This window comes from Oncorhynchus mykiss, chromosome 21, assembly GCF_013265735.2.
Source record: "Oncorhynchus mykiss isolate Arlee chromosome 21, USDA_OmykA_1.1, whole genome shotgun sequence".
In the NCBI taxonomy this organism is placed as follows: domain Eukaryota; kingdom Metazoa; phylum Chordata; class Actinopteri; order Salmoniformes; family Salmonidae; genus Oncorhynchus; species Oncorhynchus mykiss.
In genome coordinates this window covers 29,245,563-29,263,998 of record NC_048585.1, presented here as the reverse complement: position 1 = coordinate 29,263,998, position 18,436 = coordinate 29,245,563, and the positions used below count along the sequence as shown (strand labels likewise).

The 18,436-nt window shown below is 43.7% G+C and overlaps 1 protein-coding gene and 1 pseudogene across 1 annotated transcript; one reads left to right on the top strand and one right to left on the bottom strand.

The window, feature by feature from the left end:
* Nucleotides 1-3,474: 3,474 nt before the first annotated feature.
* LOC110500201 (transmembrane protein 229A-like) lies at nt 3,475-5,552 on the top strand. Its single transcript, XM_021577410.2, has one exon. It carries the CDS (start codon nt 4,184-4,186, stop codon nt 5,204-5,206), a length of 1,023 nt encoding a protein of 340 aa, XP_021433085.1. The 5' UTR covers nt 3,475-4,183; the 3' UTR covers nt 5,207-5,552.
* A 6,537-nt stretch (nt 5,553-12,089) lies between these two features.
* LOC110501056 lies at nt 12,090-16,082 on the bottom strand (annotated as a pseudogene).
* Nucleotides 16,083-18,436: the final 2,354 nt, after the last annotated feature.

Genomic DNA, 18,436 nt, shown 5'->3' with positions numbered 1-18,436 from the left:
TTGATACAATAATAGTGACAGTGTGTGTGTGTGTGTGTGTGTGTGTGTGTGTGTGTGTGTGTGTGTGTGTGTGTGTGTGTGTGTGTAATCTCTGTAGCCCACAGTATCACATATACCAATTTGTTTCCTCTGAGTGTCCACACTGTTTAATCCCAGCTACCTCTTTCATAAACCAACCATCTTGTGTCTGTCTGTTTCCTATCAGGCAGTGCCAACTAAACCCACAGAGGCCAACTAGCCCCCTCGTCTGCACTCCAGCCACTGAACCACTCACTCTCAACTACATGATGACACTCCAGCAAGTCAACCCAACCAGAACATCCTCACCTTATTAGGGGGCAGAAGGTATTCAACACTAACTCATCAGCACCATACGGTGGTCAAACAGACACATTGCAGTTAAACTGGACTTATTTGCCCACTTTCGACAAGCCAGACTTCAAGCCCTATTCCGATTCCACCCCCTTCTCCCTGAAGTGTGCACTCATTCACCCCAGTGATGGGCAGTACTTTTGTTACGCGTATTTGAAATATGCATTTCAATTACTTCTGAGTATTTAGTAATTTGTATTACACTGGGCTGAACTACACTCCAATGTATTTTGCAACAAGACATCTTCCAGAGCTGTAATTTCTATTTTCAAACTACAAAATACTTTTCGATACCATTTTATAATTGTGGTTCACATTTTGTGCCCCCCTTTCACCCTGCATTGGTATCAGAAGTCTGATGGCACTATGGTGGGATAAGAGTGTCTGCTAAATGAACTAAATATATACTCAACATAAATATATATTACTGAGTTACAGTTCATAATAGGGAAATCTGTCACTTGAAATACATTTATTAGGCCCTAATTTATGGATTTCACATGACTGGGAATACAGATATGCATCTGTTGGTCACAGATACATTTTTTAAAAAGGCAGGGGCGGGGGTCAGAAAACCAGTCAGTATCTGGTGTGACCACCATTTGCCTCATGTAGTGCGACACATCTCTTTCGCTTCGAGTTGATCAGGCTGTTGATTGTGGCCTGTGGAATGTTGTCCCACTCCTCTTCAATGGCTGTGTGAAGTTTCTGGATATTGGTGGGAACTGGAACATGCTGCCATACAAGTCGATCCAGAGCATCCCAAACATGCTCAATGGGTGACATGTCTGGTGAGTATGCAAGCCATGGAAGAACTGAGGCCTTTTCAACTTTCAGGAATTGTGTACAGATCCTTGCGACATGGGGCTGTGTATTATCATGCTGAAACATGAGGTGATGGCGGGGGATGAATGGCACGACAATGGGCCTCAGGATCTCATCATTCAAATTACCATCGGTAAATGCAATTGTGTTCATTGTCCGTAGCTTATGCCTGCCCATACTATAACCCCAACGCCATCATGGGGCACTCTATTCACAACGTTGACATCAGCAAACCGCTCGCGCACACGACACCATACACATGGCCTGCGGTTGTCAGGCCATTAGGACGTAAAGCCAAATTCTATAGAACGACGTTTGAGGTGGCTTATGGTAGGGAAATGAATATGAATTACACTCTCCTTCAAAACTTGAGACATCTGTAGCATTATGTTGTGTGACAAAACTGCACATTTTAGAGTGGCCTTTTATTTTCCCCAGCACGAAGTGCAACTGTGTATCGATCATGCCGTTTAATCAGCTTCTCAATATGCCACACTTGTCAGGTGGATGGATTATCTTGGCAAAGGAGAAATGCAAAAAGAGGGATGTAAACTAATTTGTGCACAAAATTTGAGAGAAATAAGCTTTTTGTGCATATGGAACATTTCTGGGATCTTTTTTGGGGGAGGGATTTTCGCGTTTATATTTTTGTTCAGTGTAAATGTATTGTATATGTAAAACTTTACATTTGCAAAGCATTTGGAGTATTATTCTAATGAGTTCCGGGCCAAAACAAGGCCAATAATGATATACAGTGTGCTTTTGCAGGTCATTTTAGTTCATTTTCACATATACGTTTACATTTTGGCAATTTAGCAGACGCTCTTATACAGAGTGACTTACAGTCAGTGCATTCAACTAAGGGAAATAAACAAGTCATAGCATGTAAAACATTTCTGTAGTCATTACTGAGAAGGTTGTTGCTGTTCAGGCCGGCTACTTACAAATATATTTCTGTATTTTAAAATACAAAATACATGTATATAACTAAATACATTTAAAAATACAAGTATTTTGTGGTTCCATTTGATATGTTGATGTTTATGGTATTTTGTCATTTTTGCCCATTCCCGATTCACCCCAGGCATAAGCCTAAATACCCAATTGCTCTCCCGGAGGAGGGTTGGCCAATGTGCAGTCGCAAAGTCTGCCATATGTCTTACAACAATCTGATACTTTTAAATCCCTGAGGGGGAGTGAGTGAGTACAGGTTTCCGGGCGAAAGGGGAGAATGTGAATTGGGCTACAAGTCTGGACTGTTGAGATGTAAACTAGGTAGACAGACTGTGCAGTTGAAGGACATGTTTGTCACGCTAGTCTATACAAAAGGATACGTTTGACAAATAACATTGCCGCTGCAGATGAGAGTCTGCATTTTATACTGTCAAAGCATCCTTAACATCTGATCCAAGACACCTGTGTGTCCTTTGTGCCAGTGGGTGTTTATATCACAGTAATATCACATTATAAGCAGTATGCTGTTTATACCTCAGTAATAGCAGGCTATAGGTCCCAGAGAGAGACATTGGAACACACTGAGTGAGTTAACATAACTCATGGAGCAGAGGATTGTGGGAAACATAGTTACCTAGGAAACTGAGAGATCCTACACATGCCACTGTCCCAAAATACTGTCTGGGACCAAACTGCAGTAGCCTAGGTTATTCTATCTTTCTAGGTCAGGATTTGTATAGTGGTACATTAGGCTACAGACAGATTTACAGTAGGGTATATTAATTAGGGCATTATGCAGGGCCTACAGACATACAGGCCTAGGGCTTGACCACATTGCTCAATTATGTTTATCAAAAGTATTCAAATGATCAATTCATAATAAGGCCTATGGGCTAGCAGGTCATTATAAATCGATGACAGATGTTTGTTCGACATTTCAGATGGCCACATGACCGTTAATAAACCAGTGGGATGTTACGTCACTACTCACTACTGTATAGTTTAGTAGCGTCATATGTGGACCTTGCGTTTTTCTGTGCTATCACGCCCCCTCCGACGCGCTCAATTATTCTCTTCTGGCTGCCCACAGAGAGGAAAAGGCGAAGCGAGAGTGTTTACTCCGCCCAAAATCAGCCCATGAAAGTAAGTGAGAAATGTTTGGATGGCTGTCAATGAGTGTGAAATTTGGTCAACAGAAAATTGAATTGGTAATTTGCTACATGAGGCTTATTTGGTCTAATATACGTTTTTCTAATGGTTAAGTTGTTGTTACAAATGCACTGATATAAGTGGACACACGTGGCATTTCGGCAACTTTGAAAATAAAAAACACTTTATCGCAGAGTTTCAAAACCCAGACGCGGAATGCGTGCGAAACAGATCAAGAAGACCAGACTGGGGTTTGAGAAGTCAATGCCAGAAGTGAAAATGTTTCTTTAGTTGTTCATTTTCTGAAGAAATCTAAAGGCGCAACCTAGAATCAAGCCAATGTCTTTAAGTAACTGAACATGTTATTACTCCAACCTTGTGAAAGTGGCAAACTGACACATTTGAATTTTCATCAAAAACTCTATATCGAAGGAGTGCCTTTGATTTGCACATGTCCAGTTCAGCGCGAAACGATCAATTGACCAGATGACATATTTCTGAGTTTAGCTAGCCAACGTCACCACGACATTACCTGCAAGCATGATCTGAAATTTCTATTGGAGAAGCAGTTTCTTCCGATCTTCATACTTGCAGGCTTACTGTCTTTGACTTTTGTCTAAACCCCCTCTCGTTGGCTAGAATGGTCCCACCTGATCTTGCCTCCTCCCACCTGCCTTCCATCTTTGAGGACATGTATTTCCATTGTTAAAGCGGTCACTCGACTATCTTATCAATATAATAGAAAATCTTTGCTGTGGATCAGGCGCTGTCAGGTGCAAAGCTGCTAATGACACTGCCGCAGCTCCGTTAAAAGTACAGAATGTGCCACGAACGAAGAACAAGAGCTGCTTTCTGATTCTCTCCGAGGAGAGAGAGCTCAACCATGGCCAGCTGGCGGAGAGAGAGCCCGCGGATCCGGGCAGGACAGGGAGGTAGCAGCCTGAGAGCAGCGAGGAAGCCCCGGCAGAAAGATCCATCCAGCGAGGTAGGGGACGCGGGCGAATCAATGACAGAGCTGCCACAATTGTTACGGCTTTATTTCTATGGAATGCACGGTGTCACTTTGGATATTCTCCTGTCGTCGGCACAGGGGCTTTTGGCTGACAGCGACCCCAAACTGTTCGGCTTTTCCTCCCCGTACCTCTGCATCATGCACTCGGTGACCCATTTCTTGCTGGAAAAAATATATTCGCAAAAGAAGTGCTTTCAAGGACGCCCAGTAGTTTTTCACCTTGTTTTCTATCCCTCTGTGTACATCGGGTTGCAGATCCTGATTGGGAATATTAACACGCTGACCGAGCACGTTAGAATAGTCTCTGCCACTCATCTCGTAGTTCACTACCTACTGGCCCTGTACTTCACCCAAGTTTTCCACAAGGGGCTTGCGCGGCTGCGCTACCACTGCCCCGGGAAACGGACCATGTCTACCCCAGCAGAGCGCACCCTGGAGTCGCTGCCTAATAACGGTCTACCCGATGTTGTGCGATTCCTCTTCTTTGGAATGCATGGCTTTCTGGACGAGATAATTTTTACCTCGATATTCAACCTTGTGGAGAATTTGGACCGGACCATGAGCGGCCACACGTCCCTGTGGTCCTTCCTGATGTACGGGAGCTGCAGCTTCGTGGTAGAGAAACTCTACCTTCATTTACGCTTCAGACGGGGTTGGAGCACCTGGAGGCGGCTCCCCATCTATATCTGCTTCATCTACACCTGGGAGTTCTGTTGGGGGCTGGCGCTGCGGCAGTACGGCGCATGCTCATGGGATTATTCCCACTATCCATTCAACTTCATGGGCCTGATCACGCTCCTCTACCTGCCCGGATGGGTCTGCATCAGTCTCTACCAGGATATTCTGTCCAACGTTCTGCTGCGCGTGGTGGTGTGTGCCAAAGACGAGGAGTGAGGGCACTCAGGGCAGGGCGCTGGCATCAACGTCTGTCCTGTGTCCAGGAAAGACAACTGTATTATAGGCCTAGGCCACAATTGATTTAGGGACTATTGATACTAATACAAATAAAGAAGATGACATTTAAGCTGATCAATTGTGTACCCGCACTTTGTAAAAAATAATGTATTTCCCCAGTGGAAATGTGGTATTGATGTAGCTGTTTAGACAGCCTCTTTTTATCAGTGATTCTACCGAATAGCCTATCAATTTGTTACAGGTAGCCTAAACACACAGGCATGCCTTGCCTGCCATGTGATGACACATAGACATGCCTTCTGCTGTGATGACAACTGCTATTTCTTACTTTGATGCAGATGAAACAATAATATTTTACATTTTACACTTCATTTGCTTGCTCATGATTTTAGAGCTGTGAATTATTTAAACTATATTGACGAAATCAGCCATATGCATGGCAGGCACCATTTGACTTGTTTGGTCTCTTCAATCCCAGAGCATGCTTTGAGCTAATTTCTGCATGGCTGCATATGGACATTCATGATCACTTAATTGCTTAAATCTTATTTTCTTAAAAAAAAAAGCATGACATTTGGAAATAAAATGGGTTCTAAAAAAGTTCAAAATGTATGTAGCAGGAGATAGAACGAACGGGTCGTGGACCGAATTAATTTCACTGTGAATAGTTTTCTGAACCAAACCTTAACCTTACTGTGTTGGAGTGCCTTTCTGAGCAAACCTACAGACAGCTGGACTACAGACAAACTGAACTACACTGTGGGCCAGTTTCCCCCTAGTCGTGGCTGACCTAAAAAAGGAAGCTCAATGGGGAATTGAAAGTGCTTTTTAGTCTACAACTATAGGCTTAATCTGGGTCATGTAAACAGACAATGTGTGCCAGTCAGACAGACCCTGAGGATCAGATGTAACCTTCTCCCTTCTTTACATAGGGACATCTCCCAAACATGAACTACACTGTGGGCCAAGGTTCCCCCTAATCCTGGCTGAACTAAAAAAAACAAAGCTCAACGGGGAATCTCCAGCCCCAGGCTTGTTTACCTAACTTTTATAAAGCAGCGGCGAACGCGTCAGCGTTTTATGGTTTACACTCGACAGGTTCATCTGGATTGGGCAATATCAGGAGTCAGCAGACCTGGGTTCAAATACTACTTGAAATCTTTCAAGCACTTTCACTGTTTGTTTTCACCTGCCTGGAGTGCCAGATAGATGGGTTTTGGGGTTTGAATGTTTGTGACTATTGAATTGGTTCCACACCAGGAAAGCTCAAGCAAGCCTAGCAAAAAAAAAGGTATTTGAAATGATTTGAAAATAGTATTTGAATCCAGGTCTGGGAGCCAGGTGTGGAGCATGTATAGTATAAGTACTTGGGATCAATCCTTTGTCCTTTGGCATTGATCTTTCTGCCTGTTTTATTTCCTTGTTTGCACTTGTACCACACGGTAAAGTCTCATGTTCTCTCTGAGGGACCAAACACATACAGTATGTGTGAATACCTGGCACTGTGACTTCACTAGCATCCTGTTCCAACATTATACTCTTTCCGTTTTATACTCTCTCCGTTTGGAAACGTATAGTTTTAGCTCTACTGATTTTATGATTCTCTAGCATGTTTTTAACGCATTTTACTGGCTGCTGTCGTCAGTCCTGGGGATTCCGTAAAACTAAGGTTGGAGGTAACTGAAAGCTGGTACTGATGAGTAATACTAGTGCAGGGAAAAATATCTTATAACATGATGTTATTGAAATATTTCAACTTTTACACATGTTGATTTTTGTCAGATGATTATGAATATGTCATGCCGTGAGAGTTTCCCTTGCCTCCGCAAACAAACAATACCTTCCACTCTTCTGGAGACTGACACTGGACTGATTGAAATAACAAGATTATTTTCCTTGTGGTTTGTAATTTCAAAATGGTGGGCTTTTGTTGTGGACGATGCAAAAGAAGGATACACATGGGCCAACAGTTACTGCCTCAGTGATGATGAATAGGACCAGGAGTTTCTTTCCTGGTTACAGTGCCTTGCAAAAGTATTCACCCCCCTTGGCATTTTTCCTATTTTGTTGCATTACAACCTGTTATTTAAATGAATTTTTATTTGGATTTCATGTAATGGAGATTCACAAAATAGTCCAAATTGATGAAGTGAAATGAAAAAAATGACTTGTTTCAAAAAAACAGAAAGGTGGTGTGTGCATATGTATTCACCCCCTTCGCTATGAAGCCCCTAAATAAGATCTGGTGCAACCAATTACCTTCAGAAGTCACATAATTAGTTAAATAAAGTCCACCTGTGTGCAATCTGTCACATGATCTGTCACATGATCTGTTATATGATTTCAGTATATACAGTGCCTTGCGAAAGTATTCGGCCCCCTTGAACTTTGCGACCTTTTGCCACATTTCAGGCTTCAAACATAAAGATATAAAACTGTATTTTTTTTTTTGTGAAGAATCAACAACAAGTGGGACACAATCATGAAGTGGAACGACATTTATTGGATATTTCAAACTTTTTTAACAAATCAAAACTGAAAAATTGGGCGTGCAAAATTATTCAGCCCCTTTACTTTCAGTGCAGCAAACTCTCTCCAGAAGTTCAGTGAGGATCTCTGAATGATCCAATGTTGACCTAAATGACTAATGATGATAAATACAATCCACCTGTGTGTAATCAAATCTCCGTATAAATGCACCTGCACTGTGATAGCCTCAGAGGTCCGTCAAAAGCGCAGAGAGCATCATGAAGAACAAGGAACACACCAGGCAGGTCCGAGATACTGTTGTGAAGAAGTTTAAAGCCGGATTTGGATACAAAAATATTTCCCAAGCTTCAAACATCCCAAGGAGCACTGTGCAAGCGATAATATTGAAATGGAAGGAGTATCAGACCACTGCAAATCTACCAAGACCTGGCCGTCCCTCTAAACTTTCAGCTCATACAAGGAGAAGACTGATCAGAGATGCAGCCAAGAGGCCCATAATCACTCTGGATGAACTGCAGAGATCTACAGCTGAGGTGGGAGACTCTGTCCATAGGACAACAATCAGTCGTATATTGCACAAATCTGGCCTTTATGGAAGAGTGGCAAGAAGAAAGCCATTTCTTAAAGATATCCATAAAAAGTGTTGTTTAAAGTTTGCCACAAGCCACCTGGGAGACACACCAAACATGTGGAAGAAGGTGCTCTGGTCAGATGAAACCAAAATTGAACTTTTTGGCAACAATGCAAAACGTTATGTTTGGCGTAAAAGCAACACAGCTGAACACACCATCCCCACTGTCAAACATGGTGGTGGCAGCATCATGGTTTGGGCCTGCTTTTCTTCAGCAGGGACAGGGAAGATGGTTCAAATTGATGGGAAGATGGATGGAGCCAAATACAGGACCATTCTGGAAGAAAACCTGATGGAGTCTGCAAAAGACCTGAGACTGGGACGGAGATTTGTCTTCCAACAAGACAATGATCCAAAACATAAAGCAAAATCTACAATGGAATGGTTCAAAAATAAACATCCAGGTGTTAGAATGGCCAAGTCAAAGTCCAGACCTGAATCCAATCGAGAATCTGTGGAAAGAACTGAAAACTGCTGTTCACAAATGCTCTCCATCCAACCTCACTGAGCTTGAGCTGTTTTGCAAGGAGGAATGGGAAAAAATGTCAGTCTCTCGATGTGCAAAACTGATAGAGACATACCCCAAGCGACTTACAGCTGTAATCGCAGCAAAAGGTGGCGCTACAAAGTATTAACTTAAGGAGGCTGAATAATTTTGCACGCCCAATTTTTCAGTTTTTGATTTGTTAAAAAAGTTAGAAATATCCAATAAATGTCGTTCCACTTCATGATTGTGTCCCACTTGTTGTTGATTCTTCACAAAAAAATACAGTTTTATATCTTTATGTTTGAAGCCTGAAATGTGGCAAAAGGTCGCAAAGTTCAAGGGGGCCGAATACTTTCGCAAGGCACTGTATACACCTGTTCTGAAAGGCCCCAGAGTCTGCAACACCACCAAGCAAGCGGCACCATGAAGACCAAGGAGCTGTCCAAACAGGTCAGGGAAAATGTTGTGGAGAAGTACAGATCAGTGTTGGGTTTTAAATAAATATCTGAAACTTTGAACATCCCAGGGAGCACTATTAAATATATTATTAATAAAATGGAAAGAATATGGCACCACAACAAACCTGCCAAGAGAGGGCTGCCCACCAAAGCTCACAGATCAGACAAGAAGGGCATTAATCAGAGAGGCAACAAAGAGATCAAAGATAACCCTGAAGGAGCAGCAAAGCTCCACAGTGGAGATTGAAGTATCTGTCCATAGGATCACTTTAAGCCGTACACTTCACAGAGCTGGGCTTTACGGAAGAGTGGCCAGAAAAAATGCCATTGCTTGAAGAAAAAAATAAGCAAACACGTTTGGTGTTTGCCAAAAGGCGGGAGACACAGCATGGTGGGAGACACAGCATCATGCTGTGGGGGTGTTTTTCATCGGCAGGGACTGGGAAACTGGTCAGAATTGAAGGAATGATGGATGGCGCTAAATACAGGGAAATTCTTGATTCTTGATACCTGTTTCAGTCTTCCAGAGATTTGAGACTGGGGCAGAGGTTCACCTTCCAGCAGGACAACGACCCTAAGCATAATGCTAAAGCAACACTCAAGTTGTTTAAGGGGAAACATTTAAATGTATTGGAATGGCCTAGTCAAAGCCCAGACCTCAATCCAATTGAGAAATTTGTGGTATGACTTAAAGATTGCTGTACACCAGCGGAACCCATCCAACTTGAAGGTGCTGGAGCAGTTTTGCCTTGAAGAACGGGCAAAAATCCCAGTTGCTAAATGTGCCACGCTTATAGAGACATACCCCAAGAGACTTGCAGCTGTAATTGCTGCAAATGGTGCCTCTACCAAATATTGACTCTGGGGGGTGAATAGTTATGCACGCTCAAGTTTTCCGTTTTTTTGTCTTATTTCTTGTCTGTTTCACAATAAAAAATATTTTGCATCTTCAAAGTAGTAGGCATGTTGTATAAATCAAATGATACAACCTCTCCAAAAATCGATTCCAGGTTGTAAGGCAACAGAAAAGGAAAAATGCCTAGGGGGTGAATACTTTCACAAGGCACTGTATGTGGTTGGGGAGAACCTTCTGTCCCTGGTAAAGTTGTGATCTTAATCATCATTTTTCTTTTAAAAATTGATGTTTGGAAATCATTGACCAACTGTATTTAATAATACAGAACAATCATGTACTATATAGCTCACAATGAGTAAGTAAAATCATGTTTATTTTAGGTTATAAATGAGGAAAGACTCAAATATTCTTGCTACAGTATGTCCATGGTGGAATTGAATTGAATCAATCACTGTATGGATATTGTGTAGCCTGCATACTGTACATTACTTATAACTACATTAAATCTCCATGTTGAACCACTAAGGTTGTCCCAGTTCATGTTGTCTTGATTGACATCGTGCTCTCACTAAATTGCTTGTATTTACAGGTTGTCTGTGCTTCTCTCAGATCAGCTTCCTAGGAAAGTTGAACAATGTCGTAAACCAACTGAAAATGTCTGACCTTTACAGGAAACCGCACCTCAATTATATAAAGTCAACACTGCTCTGCGACTGGATCAAGAGATACTAAATTACTCTTATCTGTGCCTGGTGTCAGATTGATTCGGCATGAGGCAGAGATGATGAGTCTGGTTTTTCCACCTCTGCACTGTTTGTTTGTGTGTGTGTGTGTGTGTGTGTGTGTTTAGGCTAGGTTACCCGTGGAAAGTTGTCAAGGAGACCATTCAGTGAGGTTGGAGCGGGTTAGAGGGGTAAGAAGAGCTGGATTGTTACTGTAGGGACCTGTTATTTATGTTCCCATATATCTGATACCCAGGGACACAGCACCACCAGCCAATCTGATTGGCCATAAACATCTAGGGACAACACTGGCTTATCTAATTGGCCAGATGACTCCCATCATTCACTTCTCCTTCTGGACTCATTATCTCCCCGCTGACTTCCTCTATTTGTTACAACAGTAGAACACTGATACTAACACAGCATTTAGTGTTGATGTTAACTGCTTCACTCCTGGCTCTCTGAGGTATCACTTCTCTATTTCCAGTTATAACACCCGCACACGCTCATACTCTTAATAGGGTTGTGGGCCTAACTTCAGAAGTCTGGCTAAAATTCAAGGTAATTCTCTACAGAGTAAAGCAGGCTAACGCTTAAATGCCAAATGTCTACAGTAATCTACTTGAATGCTTAATAAGGCTTTGGGCTCTACCGTGGTCCTCCCCCCCCCTTCCCCTCGAGTTTCAAGAAGGGGTGAAGACGGTCTCCGAAAGCAAGACAGGAGTCATCCACACACACAAGGTTTATTATTATTAGGGCAGGGTAAGGAAAACTTCATATTACACTTTTGCCCATTTACTTTCATTACAGTCATTCACAATGAGTGGAGAATAAACTATTAGCACCTCTGGTCAATGTCAATTAATAAAATATTTATAATAACAGGTCTAATAGGTGCCTGTCTTCACAACATCAACACTGTGAGGATCAGTAGTGCGATAGACAACCATATACACTCCAATGATATACAAATAACTACAGGAAAACTGTTGTCACAGGTAAACCATCTCTACTTGCAATCAACTCTTCTTTGTTCCTGTCACAGCATGTCAATGTCTTTAGGCTATTTCCTGTTGAATGGAATCAGTAGACGTATGGAGCTTCATCATTACTGCAGTGTGAACCTTATTAAGGCACAGAGAAAACAGTGACCTGAAACACCCAGGCTGTACAGTACTGCATGGCATACACTGTAGTTTGTCCTTATGTGCCATCAACATATCACCCGAAACCATCATCTGCATGAGCCGTTCAAGTACTTACCTCTGATTATTATTACAGTATTATTATGAAGGTCAAACCAGAGACTTGTGCCACCTTGTTGTGTATGTCACACAGGACAGTCCAGTTGATCCATCCATCAGTGTTTGTGTTTTTTTTTTTTTCAAGTTCTCTTTTAATGGTCGATTGTTCCATATCAGCGATCACTTTATTCAGTGTCTTAGTTTTGTCAGACAGACCCTGATGCTTCAGTCTAAACGCCAGTGCTTTAGACAGGTGTATGGGCAGCTTGGGGGAACATGTCCATCCTGCATAGCATTGACAGGTGAAACTCCTGGAGAAGAGAGTCAGGTCAGCCAGACTGGGAGTCCCAGGGACCATGTACGTGCCCCTGGCCCGCAGGATACGGAAGTTCCCTGAAGACAGGTGGAGGTAGTGGTCCGACTCGTAGTGCTTCCGTACGCAGCGGCCATTCCCCTGGCACAGGAAGTTGCCGTCTCGTTGTTGACGTAGGGGTTGAGCGTGGTGGTGAGGTACAAGGAAAGAGCTTCACAAGACGCCCGTGGAGAGGGAGAGGGAGAGCGAGAGAAAGTAGGAGGAAATGATAACACTTCATGTTTATGTGTAGGGCTGAGATATGCCTAGTGAGCCTCACAGGATGCCTGTGGGAAGGGAGGGTGGAGGGAGGGAACAATACATCAAAGAAAGTTGGAGTGGATTCATATGTGCTGGAGTAGTATTCTATTTATGGTCATATTCTATTTATGGTAATATTCTATTCATGGTGAGAATACTTTTTTTTCTGCTTTTGAATAGTTTTGTTTCTTAAAACAATATTATGTGTCTCAAATGGCACCCTAAAAATGTCAGTGGCATTTTGCGTTCAGTGTGATTGGGGAGTATCACCTTGAGTGTGTATGTGTGTCGGAAGCCTTGTTTATACCTGGCTCTAGCATGCGGCCTTTGTTCTGATCTTGTCTACATTCTGATTTTGCCCACATTTTCAGAACTATGTGAGGCTTTGGTATTAACATGTATTAACATGTGACTCATATCCGTCCATTGTGTCCACACTGTGAACAGATTTCCTGGTCCCTCCTGGTTTCCTGGTCCCTCCCTGTATGCATATTTATTTATTTTATTTTATTGATGCCATAAGTTAATGGTGCCACCTGTCAATGATTTTAGAAGGTAGGGTAAGGATGATTTAAACGGCTTCACTGTCCAGATCCATGTGCACTTGTAAGGAGGAGGTGAGGGCATTCGGAGTGTGGTGTCAGGAAAACAACCTCTCACACAACGTCAACAAAACACAGGAGATGATTGTGGACTTCAGGAAACAGCAGAGGGAGCACTCCCCCCTATCCACATCGACGGAACAGCAGTGAAGAAGCTGGACAGTTTTGAGTTCCTCGGCATACACATCACAGACAAACTGAAATGGTCCACCCACACAGACAGTGTGGTAAAGAAGGTGCAACAGCGCCTCTTCAACCTCAGGAGGCTGAAGAAATTTGGCTTGTCACCTAAAAACTTTTAGAGATGCACAATTGAGAGCATCTTGTCAGGCTGTATCACTGCCTGGTACGACAACTGAACCGTCCACAACCGCAATGCTCTCCAGAGGGTGGTGCGGTCTGCACAACGCATCACAGGGGCAAACTACCTGCCCTCCAGGACACCTACAGCACCCGATGTCACAGGAAGGCCAATAAGATCATCAAGGACAACAACCACACGAGCCACTGCGTGTTCACCCCGCTACAATCAAGAAGGCGAGGTCAGTACAGGTGCATCAAAAACAGCTTCTATCTCAAGGCCATCAGACTGTTAAACAGCCATCACTAACACAGGCTGCTGCCTACATACAGACTCAAAATCATTGGCCACTTTAATAAATGGATCACTAATCACATTAATAATGCCACTTTAAAAATGTTTACATATCTTGCATTTCTCCTCATATGTATATACTATATTCTATACCATCTATTGCATTTTGTCTATGCCGCTCGGTCATCACTCATCCATATATTTATATGTACATATTCTTATTCCATCCTTTTACTTAGATTTGCGTGTATTAGGTAGTTGTTGTGGAATTGTTAGATATTACTGTACTGTTGGAACTAGAAGCCCAAGCATTTTGCTACACTCGCATTAACATCTGCTAACCTTGTGTATGTGACCAATACAATTTGATTTGAGGTGGTGAGGAAGATCTGATCACAATGCATCTTTTGATTGTCTACATATAGTACACCTGTCTGAAAATGTGGGCACCATCAGGATGTGGACAAGATCAGGACAAAGGATCCATGTTAGAACCAGGTATAAACAGGGCTAGAGTATCACCTAACCTTGTCATCGTAGTTGGCACTGGCCCCCCACAGAATGGCTCCTGAGGCCTCCACAGCAGCACTCTCCCTTGATGGTCCCAGATCGCCCTGGAGACCATCACACAGTTAACGCAGAGAAGGGTTAGGGAGGGGCTTGGCGGGCAGGGCAGACAACCTCAGCGCCTCCTGGACTCAGTTCCTTACCATCAGGGTTGCGCTATGCCTGTCCCTTAGAGACGCCTAAAAGAAGCACAACAACCCCATGGGAGTTAGTCTCTCTCACCTTACCTACAAACTAGGAAGCACTAGACTTTTAGTATAGCCTGCCAGGCTACACAGGAGATGGCTAAACCAAAACACATCTGGCTACCAGACTAGGGGTAGATGTTAGATTATGAATTAGTCATATCCTGCCCCACCCCACCCCCCAAAAAAACATCCTTTACCTGCAGGTATATAGATGGGTATAGTGCAGAACTAGCCTCCCACAGCCAGAGCAGCTCATCGTTCTGCCCCATCACATCCTTGGTACATCTCCCTGTGTATCCTGGCTCCATCCATCCATGGTTATAACAGTTGGGGAACAGGTAGAATCCCCACTGGTAGTTGGGCCTGAGCCGGCTACCCAAGGACAGAGTCTCTGCCATGTAGCTGCGGGTTTCTGCCTGGAACTGCTTCTTGGCTGTAGCCGTGGCCCGCCATGCTGTGAGGGAGCGGTCCCTCTGGCGGGCATGGGTCACTGAAAGGGTTCTGTAGATCCACTTGGAGCCCCAGTTCCTGGCCCACAGGGGGCGCCAGTCCTCCCAGTCGATCACAGCCAGGACACCGGCTGTCCTGGAGGGAGGTGGAGCAGTAAAGTTATACCCTTATTATGCACTGATCTAAGGTCAGTTTTGTGTCCCCAAGTCTCCCTCAATGGTTAAGGTTAATGTTTGAACATGGTGGACTAAACATTGATCTGCAGTAGAGTAGCAGTTGTAGTTGCCCCATAGTGTTGACCTGATGGTTAATCATTAAGGTTAGGATTTTGGTGCTGATTTTAGATCAGTACTTGGAGGGGATATAGTAGTCAATGTCAGCGCGGGCTTTGGCCAAGCTGGCCCTAAGGTTTCCTCTCTGGGGGATGCCTCCGTAGAACTGCTGCCTGGATAGCAGATTCACTTGGGGGTAGAGGCCCAGTCGGTCAGTATAGAACAGAGACAGGAACTGACCTGGCACTTAAAAGCAGGGAGGAAGGAAACACAGTAACGTTCTCACAATAAATCCCTGTTAGAACATTGAAGTATATGATTGTTTTAGGGTCATTCATTTTCTAACATGTTACCATTTATCCAAGAGGAATATATGTATTGTTTCTTACCTTGGCAGGTGTGGCCACACCTCTGTAGGGGGAGGTGTACAGGGAGATATTGTACCTGTTACACACTAGGTCTGGGATGTTCTGGGTCACTATGAAGGGCTCACAGTCAAACAGAGGGGGAGCAGTGTGGTGGAGAGGATGGGGAGAGGTTTGGGGTGGACGAGGAGTGGAGGTTTTGGGTAAGGGACGGGTGGAAGAGGGAAGAGGAGCGATTGTTGTTTTGGGAAGATAAGGGACAGTAGTTCTGGAGAGAGGAGGGGTGGAGAACTGAGAGAAAGGAGGGGTGGTCATTTTGGGACGTGGATGGGAAGTTTTGGGGAAGGGACTGGTGGAATGGGGAGAGGAGAAGGAAGAGAAGAGGAGGTTTTGGGTAAGGGAGGGTTGGTAGTTTTGGGGAGATGAGGGAGGGTGGTTTTGGGGAGACGAGGGTTGGAGTGTTTTGGAAGGGGACTGGTTGTGTCGTGGAGAAGGGAAGGGGATGTTTTGGGGAGACGAGCGCGGTAGGTTTTGGGTAGGGGAGGCGAGGTATTGGGGACAGGAAGAGAGAAGGTTTTGGGGAATGGAGGTGATGTAAGAGAGAGGAGCAGGCGAGGAATGAGAGACAGGAGGGACAATGGTTTTGGGGAGACGCGGACGGGAAATTTGGGTGAAGGGACTGGTCATAGAGAGAAGGAGGAAGGGAAGTTTTGGGGAGATGAGGGCGGGAGGGGTTTTGGGGGAGGCGTGTGGCATGGGGAAGTTGAAGGCGCAAAGTTTTGTATAAGGTACAGTAGCATGGGAGGTTTTGGGAAGAGGAGGAACAGTGGTTTTGGAGAGGAGTGGAGAGGACTGAGAGAGAGGAAGGGTTAAGGTGGTAAAGGAAATTTGATTTTGGGGCTGGGAGAATGTGGATGTTTTGGGGAAGAGGGTGGGAGAGGAAGTGTGGGTGAGAGGAGAGGTGTTGATAAGTGTAAGAGAAGGGCTGGAGGTTGTTGGAGGTAGGAGGGTAGTGGAGCTGATGACACCCAGGAGAGAGAGGGTGAGGGCGGACAGCAGCAGTACAATGCCCCTGCTCTTCTGGATATACCAACCCATCCTTTCTCCTGGGGAGGAAAAACATTCAGCAAAGACACAGACAACAAACTGTCAGTATGAAGTGTACTGCATATAGAACATACAGTTGAAGTCGGAAGTTTACATACAACTTAGCCAAATACATTTAAACTCAGTTTTTCACAATTCCTGACATTCAATCCTAGTAAAAATTCCCCGTCTTAGGTCAGTTAGGATCACCACTTTATTTTAAGAATGTGAAATGTCAGAATAATAGTAGAGAGAATGATTTATTTCAGCTTTTATTTATTTCATCACATTTCCAGTAGGTCAGAAGTTTACATACACTCAATAAGCATTTGGTAGCATTGCCTTTAAATTGTTTAACTTGGGTCAAACATTTCAGGTAGCCTTCCACAAGCTTCCCACAATAAGTTGGGTGGATTTTGGCCCATTCCTTCTGACAGAGCTGGTGTAACCGAGTCAGGTTTGTAGGCCTCCTTGCTCACACACGCTTTTTCAGGTCAGCCCACAAATTTTCTATAGGATTCAGGTCAGGGCTTTGTGATGGCCACTCCAATACCTTGACTTTGTTGTCCTTAAGCCATTTTGCCACAACTTTGGAAGTATTCTTGGGGTCATTGTTCATTTGGAAGACCCGTTTGTGACCAAGCTTTAACTTCCTGACTGATGTTTTGAGATGTTGCTTCAATATATCCACGTAATTCTCTTTCCTCATGATGCCATCTATTTTGTGAAGTGCACCAGTCCCTCCTGTAGCAAAACACCCCCACAGCATGATGCTGCCACCCCCGTGCTTCATGGTTGGGATGGTGTTCTTCAGCTTGCAATCCTCCCCCTTTTTCCTCCAAACATAACGATGGTCATTATGGCCAAACAGTTCTATTTTTGTTTCATCAGACCAGAGGACATTTCTCCAAAAAGTATGATCTTTGTCCCCATGTACAGTTACAAACCGTAGTCTGGCGGTTTTGGAGCGGTGGCTTCTTCCTTGCTGAGCGGCCTTTCAGGTTACGTCGATATAGGTCTCGTTTTACTGTGGATATAAATATTTTTGTACCCGTTTCCTCCAGCATCTTCACAAGGTCCTTTGCTGTTGTTCTGGGATCTATTTGCACTTTTCGCACCAAAGTACTTTCATCTCTAGGAGACAGAAGGTGTCTCCTTCCTGAGCGGTATGACGGCTGCGTGGTCCCATGGTGTTTATACTTGCGTACTATTGTTTGTACAGATGAACGTGGTACCTTCAGGCATTTGAAAATTGCTCCCAAGGATGAACCAGACTTGTGGAGGTCTATTTCTTTTGATTTTCCCATGATGTCAAGCAAAGAGGCACTGAGTTCAAAGGTAGGCCTTGAAATACATCCACAGGTACACCTCCAATTGACTAAAATTATGTCAGAAGCTTCTAAAGCCATGACATAATTTTCTGGAATTTTGGCACAGTCAACTTAGTGTATGTAAATGTCTGACCCCCTGGAATTGTGATACAGTGAATTATAAGTTAAATAATCTGTCTGTTACCAATTTTTGGAAAAATGACTTGTGTCATGCACAAAGTAAGACTTGCCAAAACTATAGTTTCTTAACAA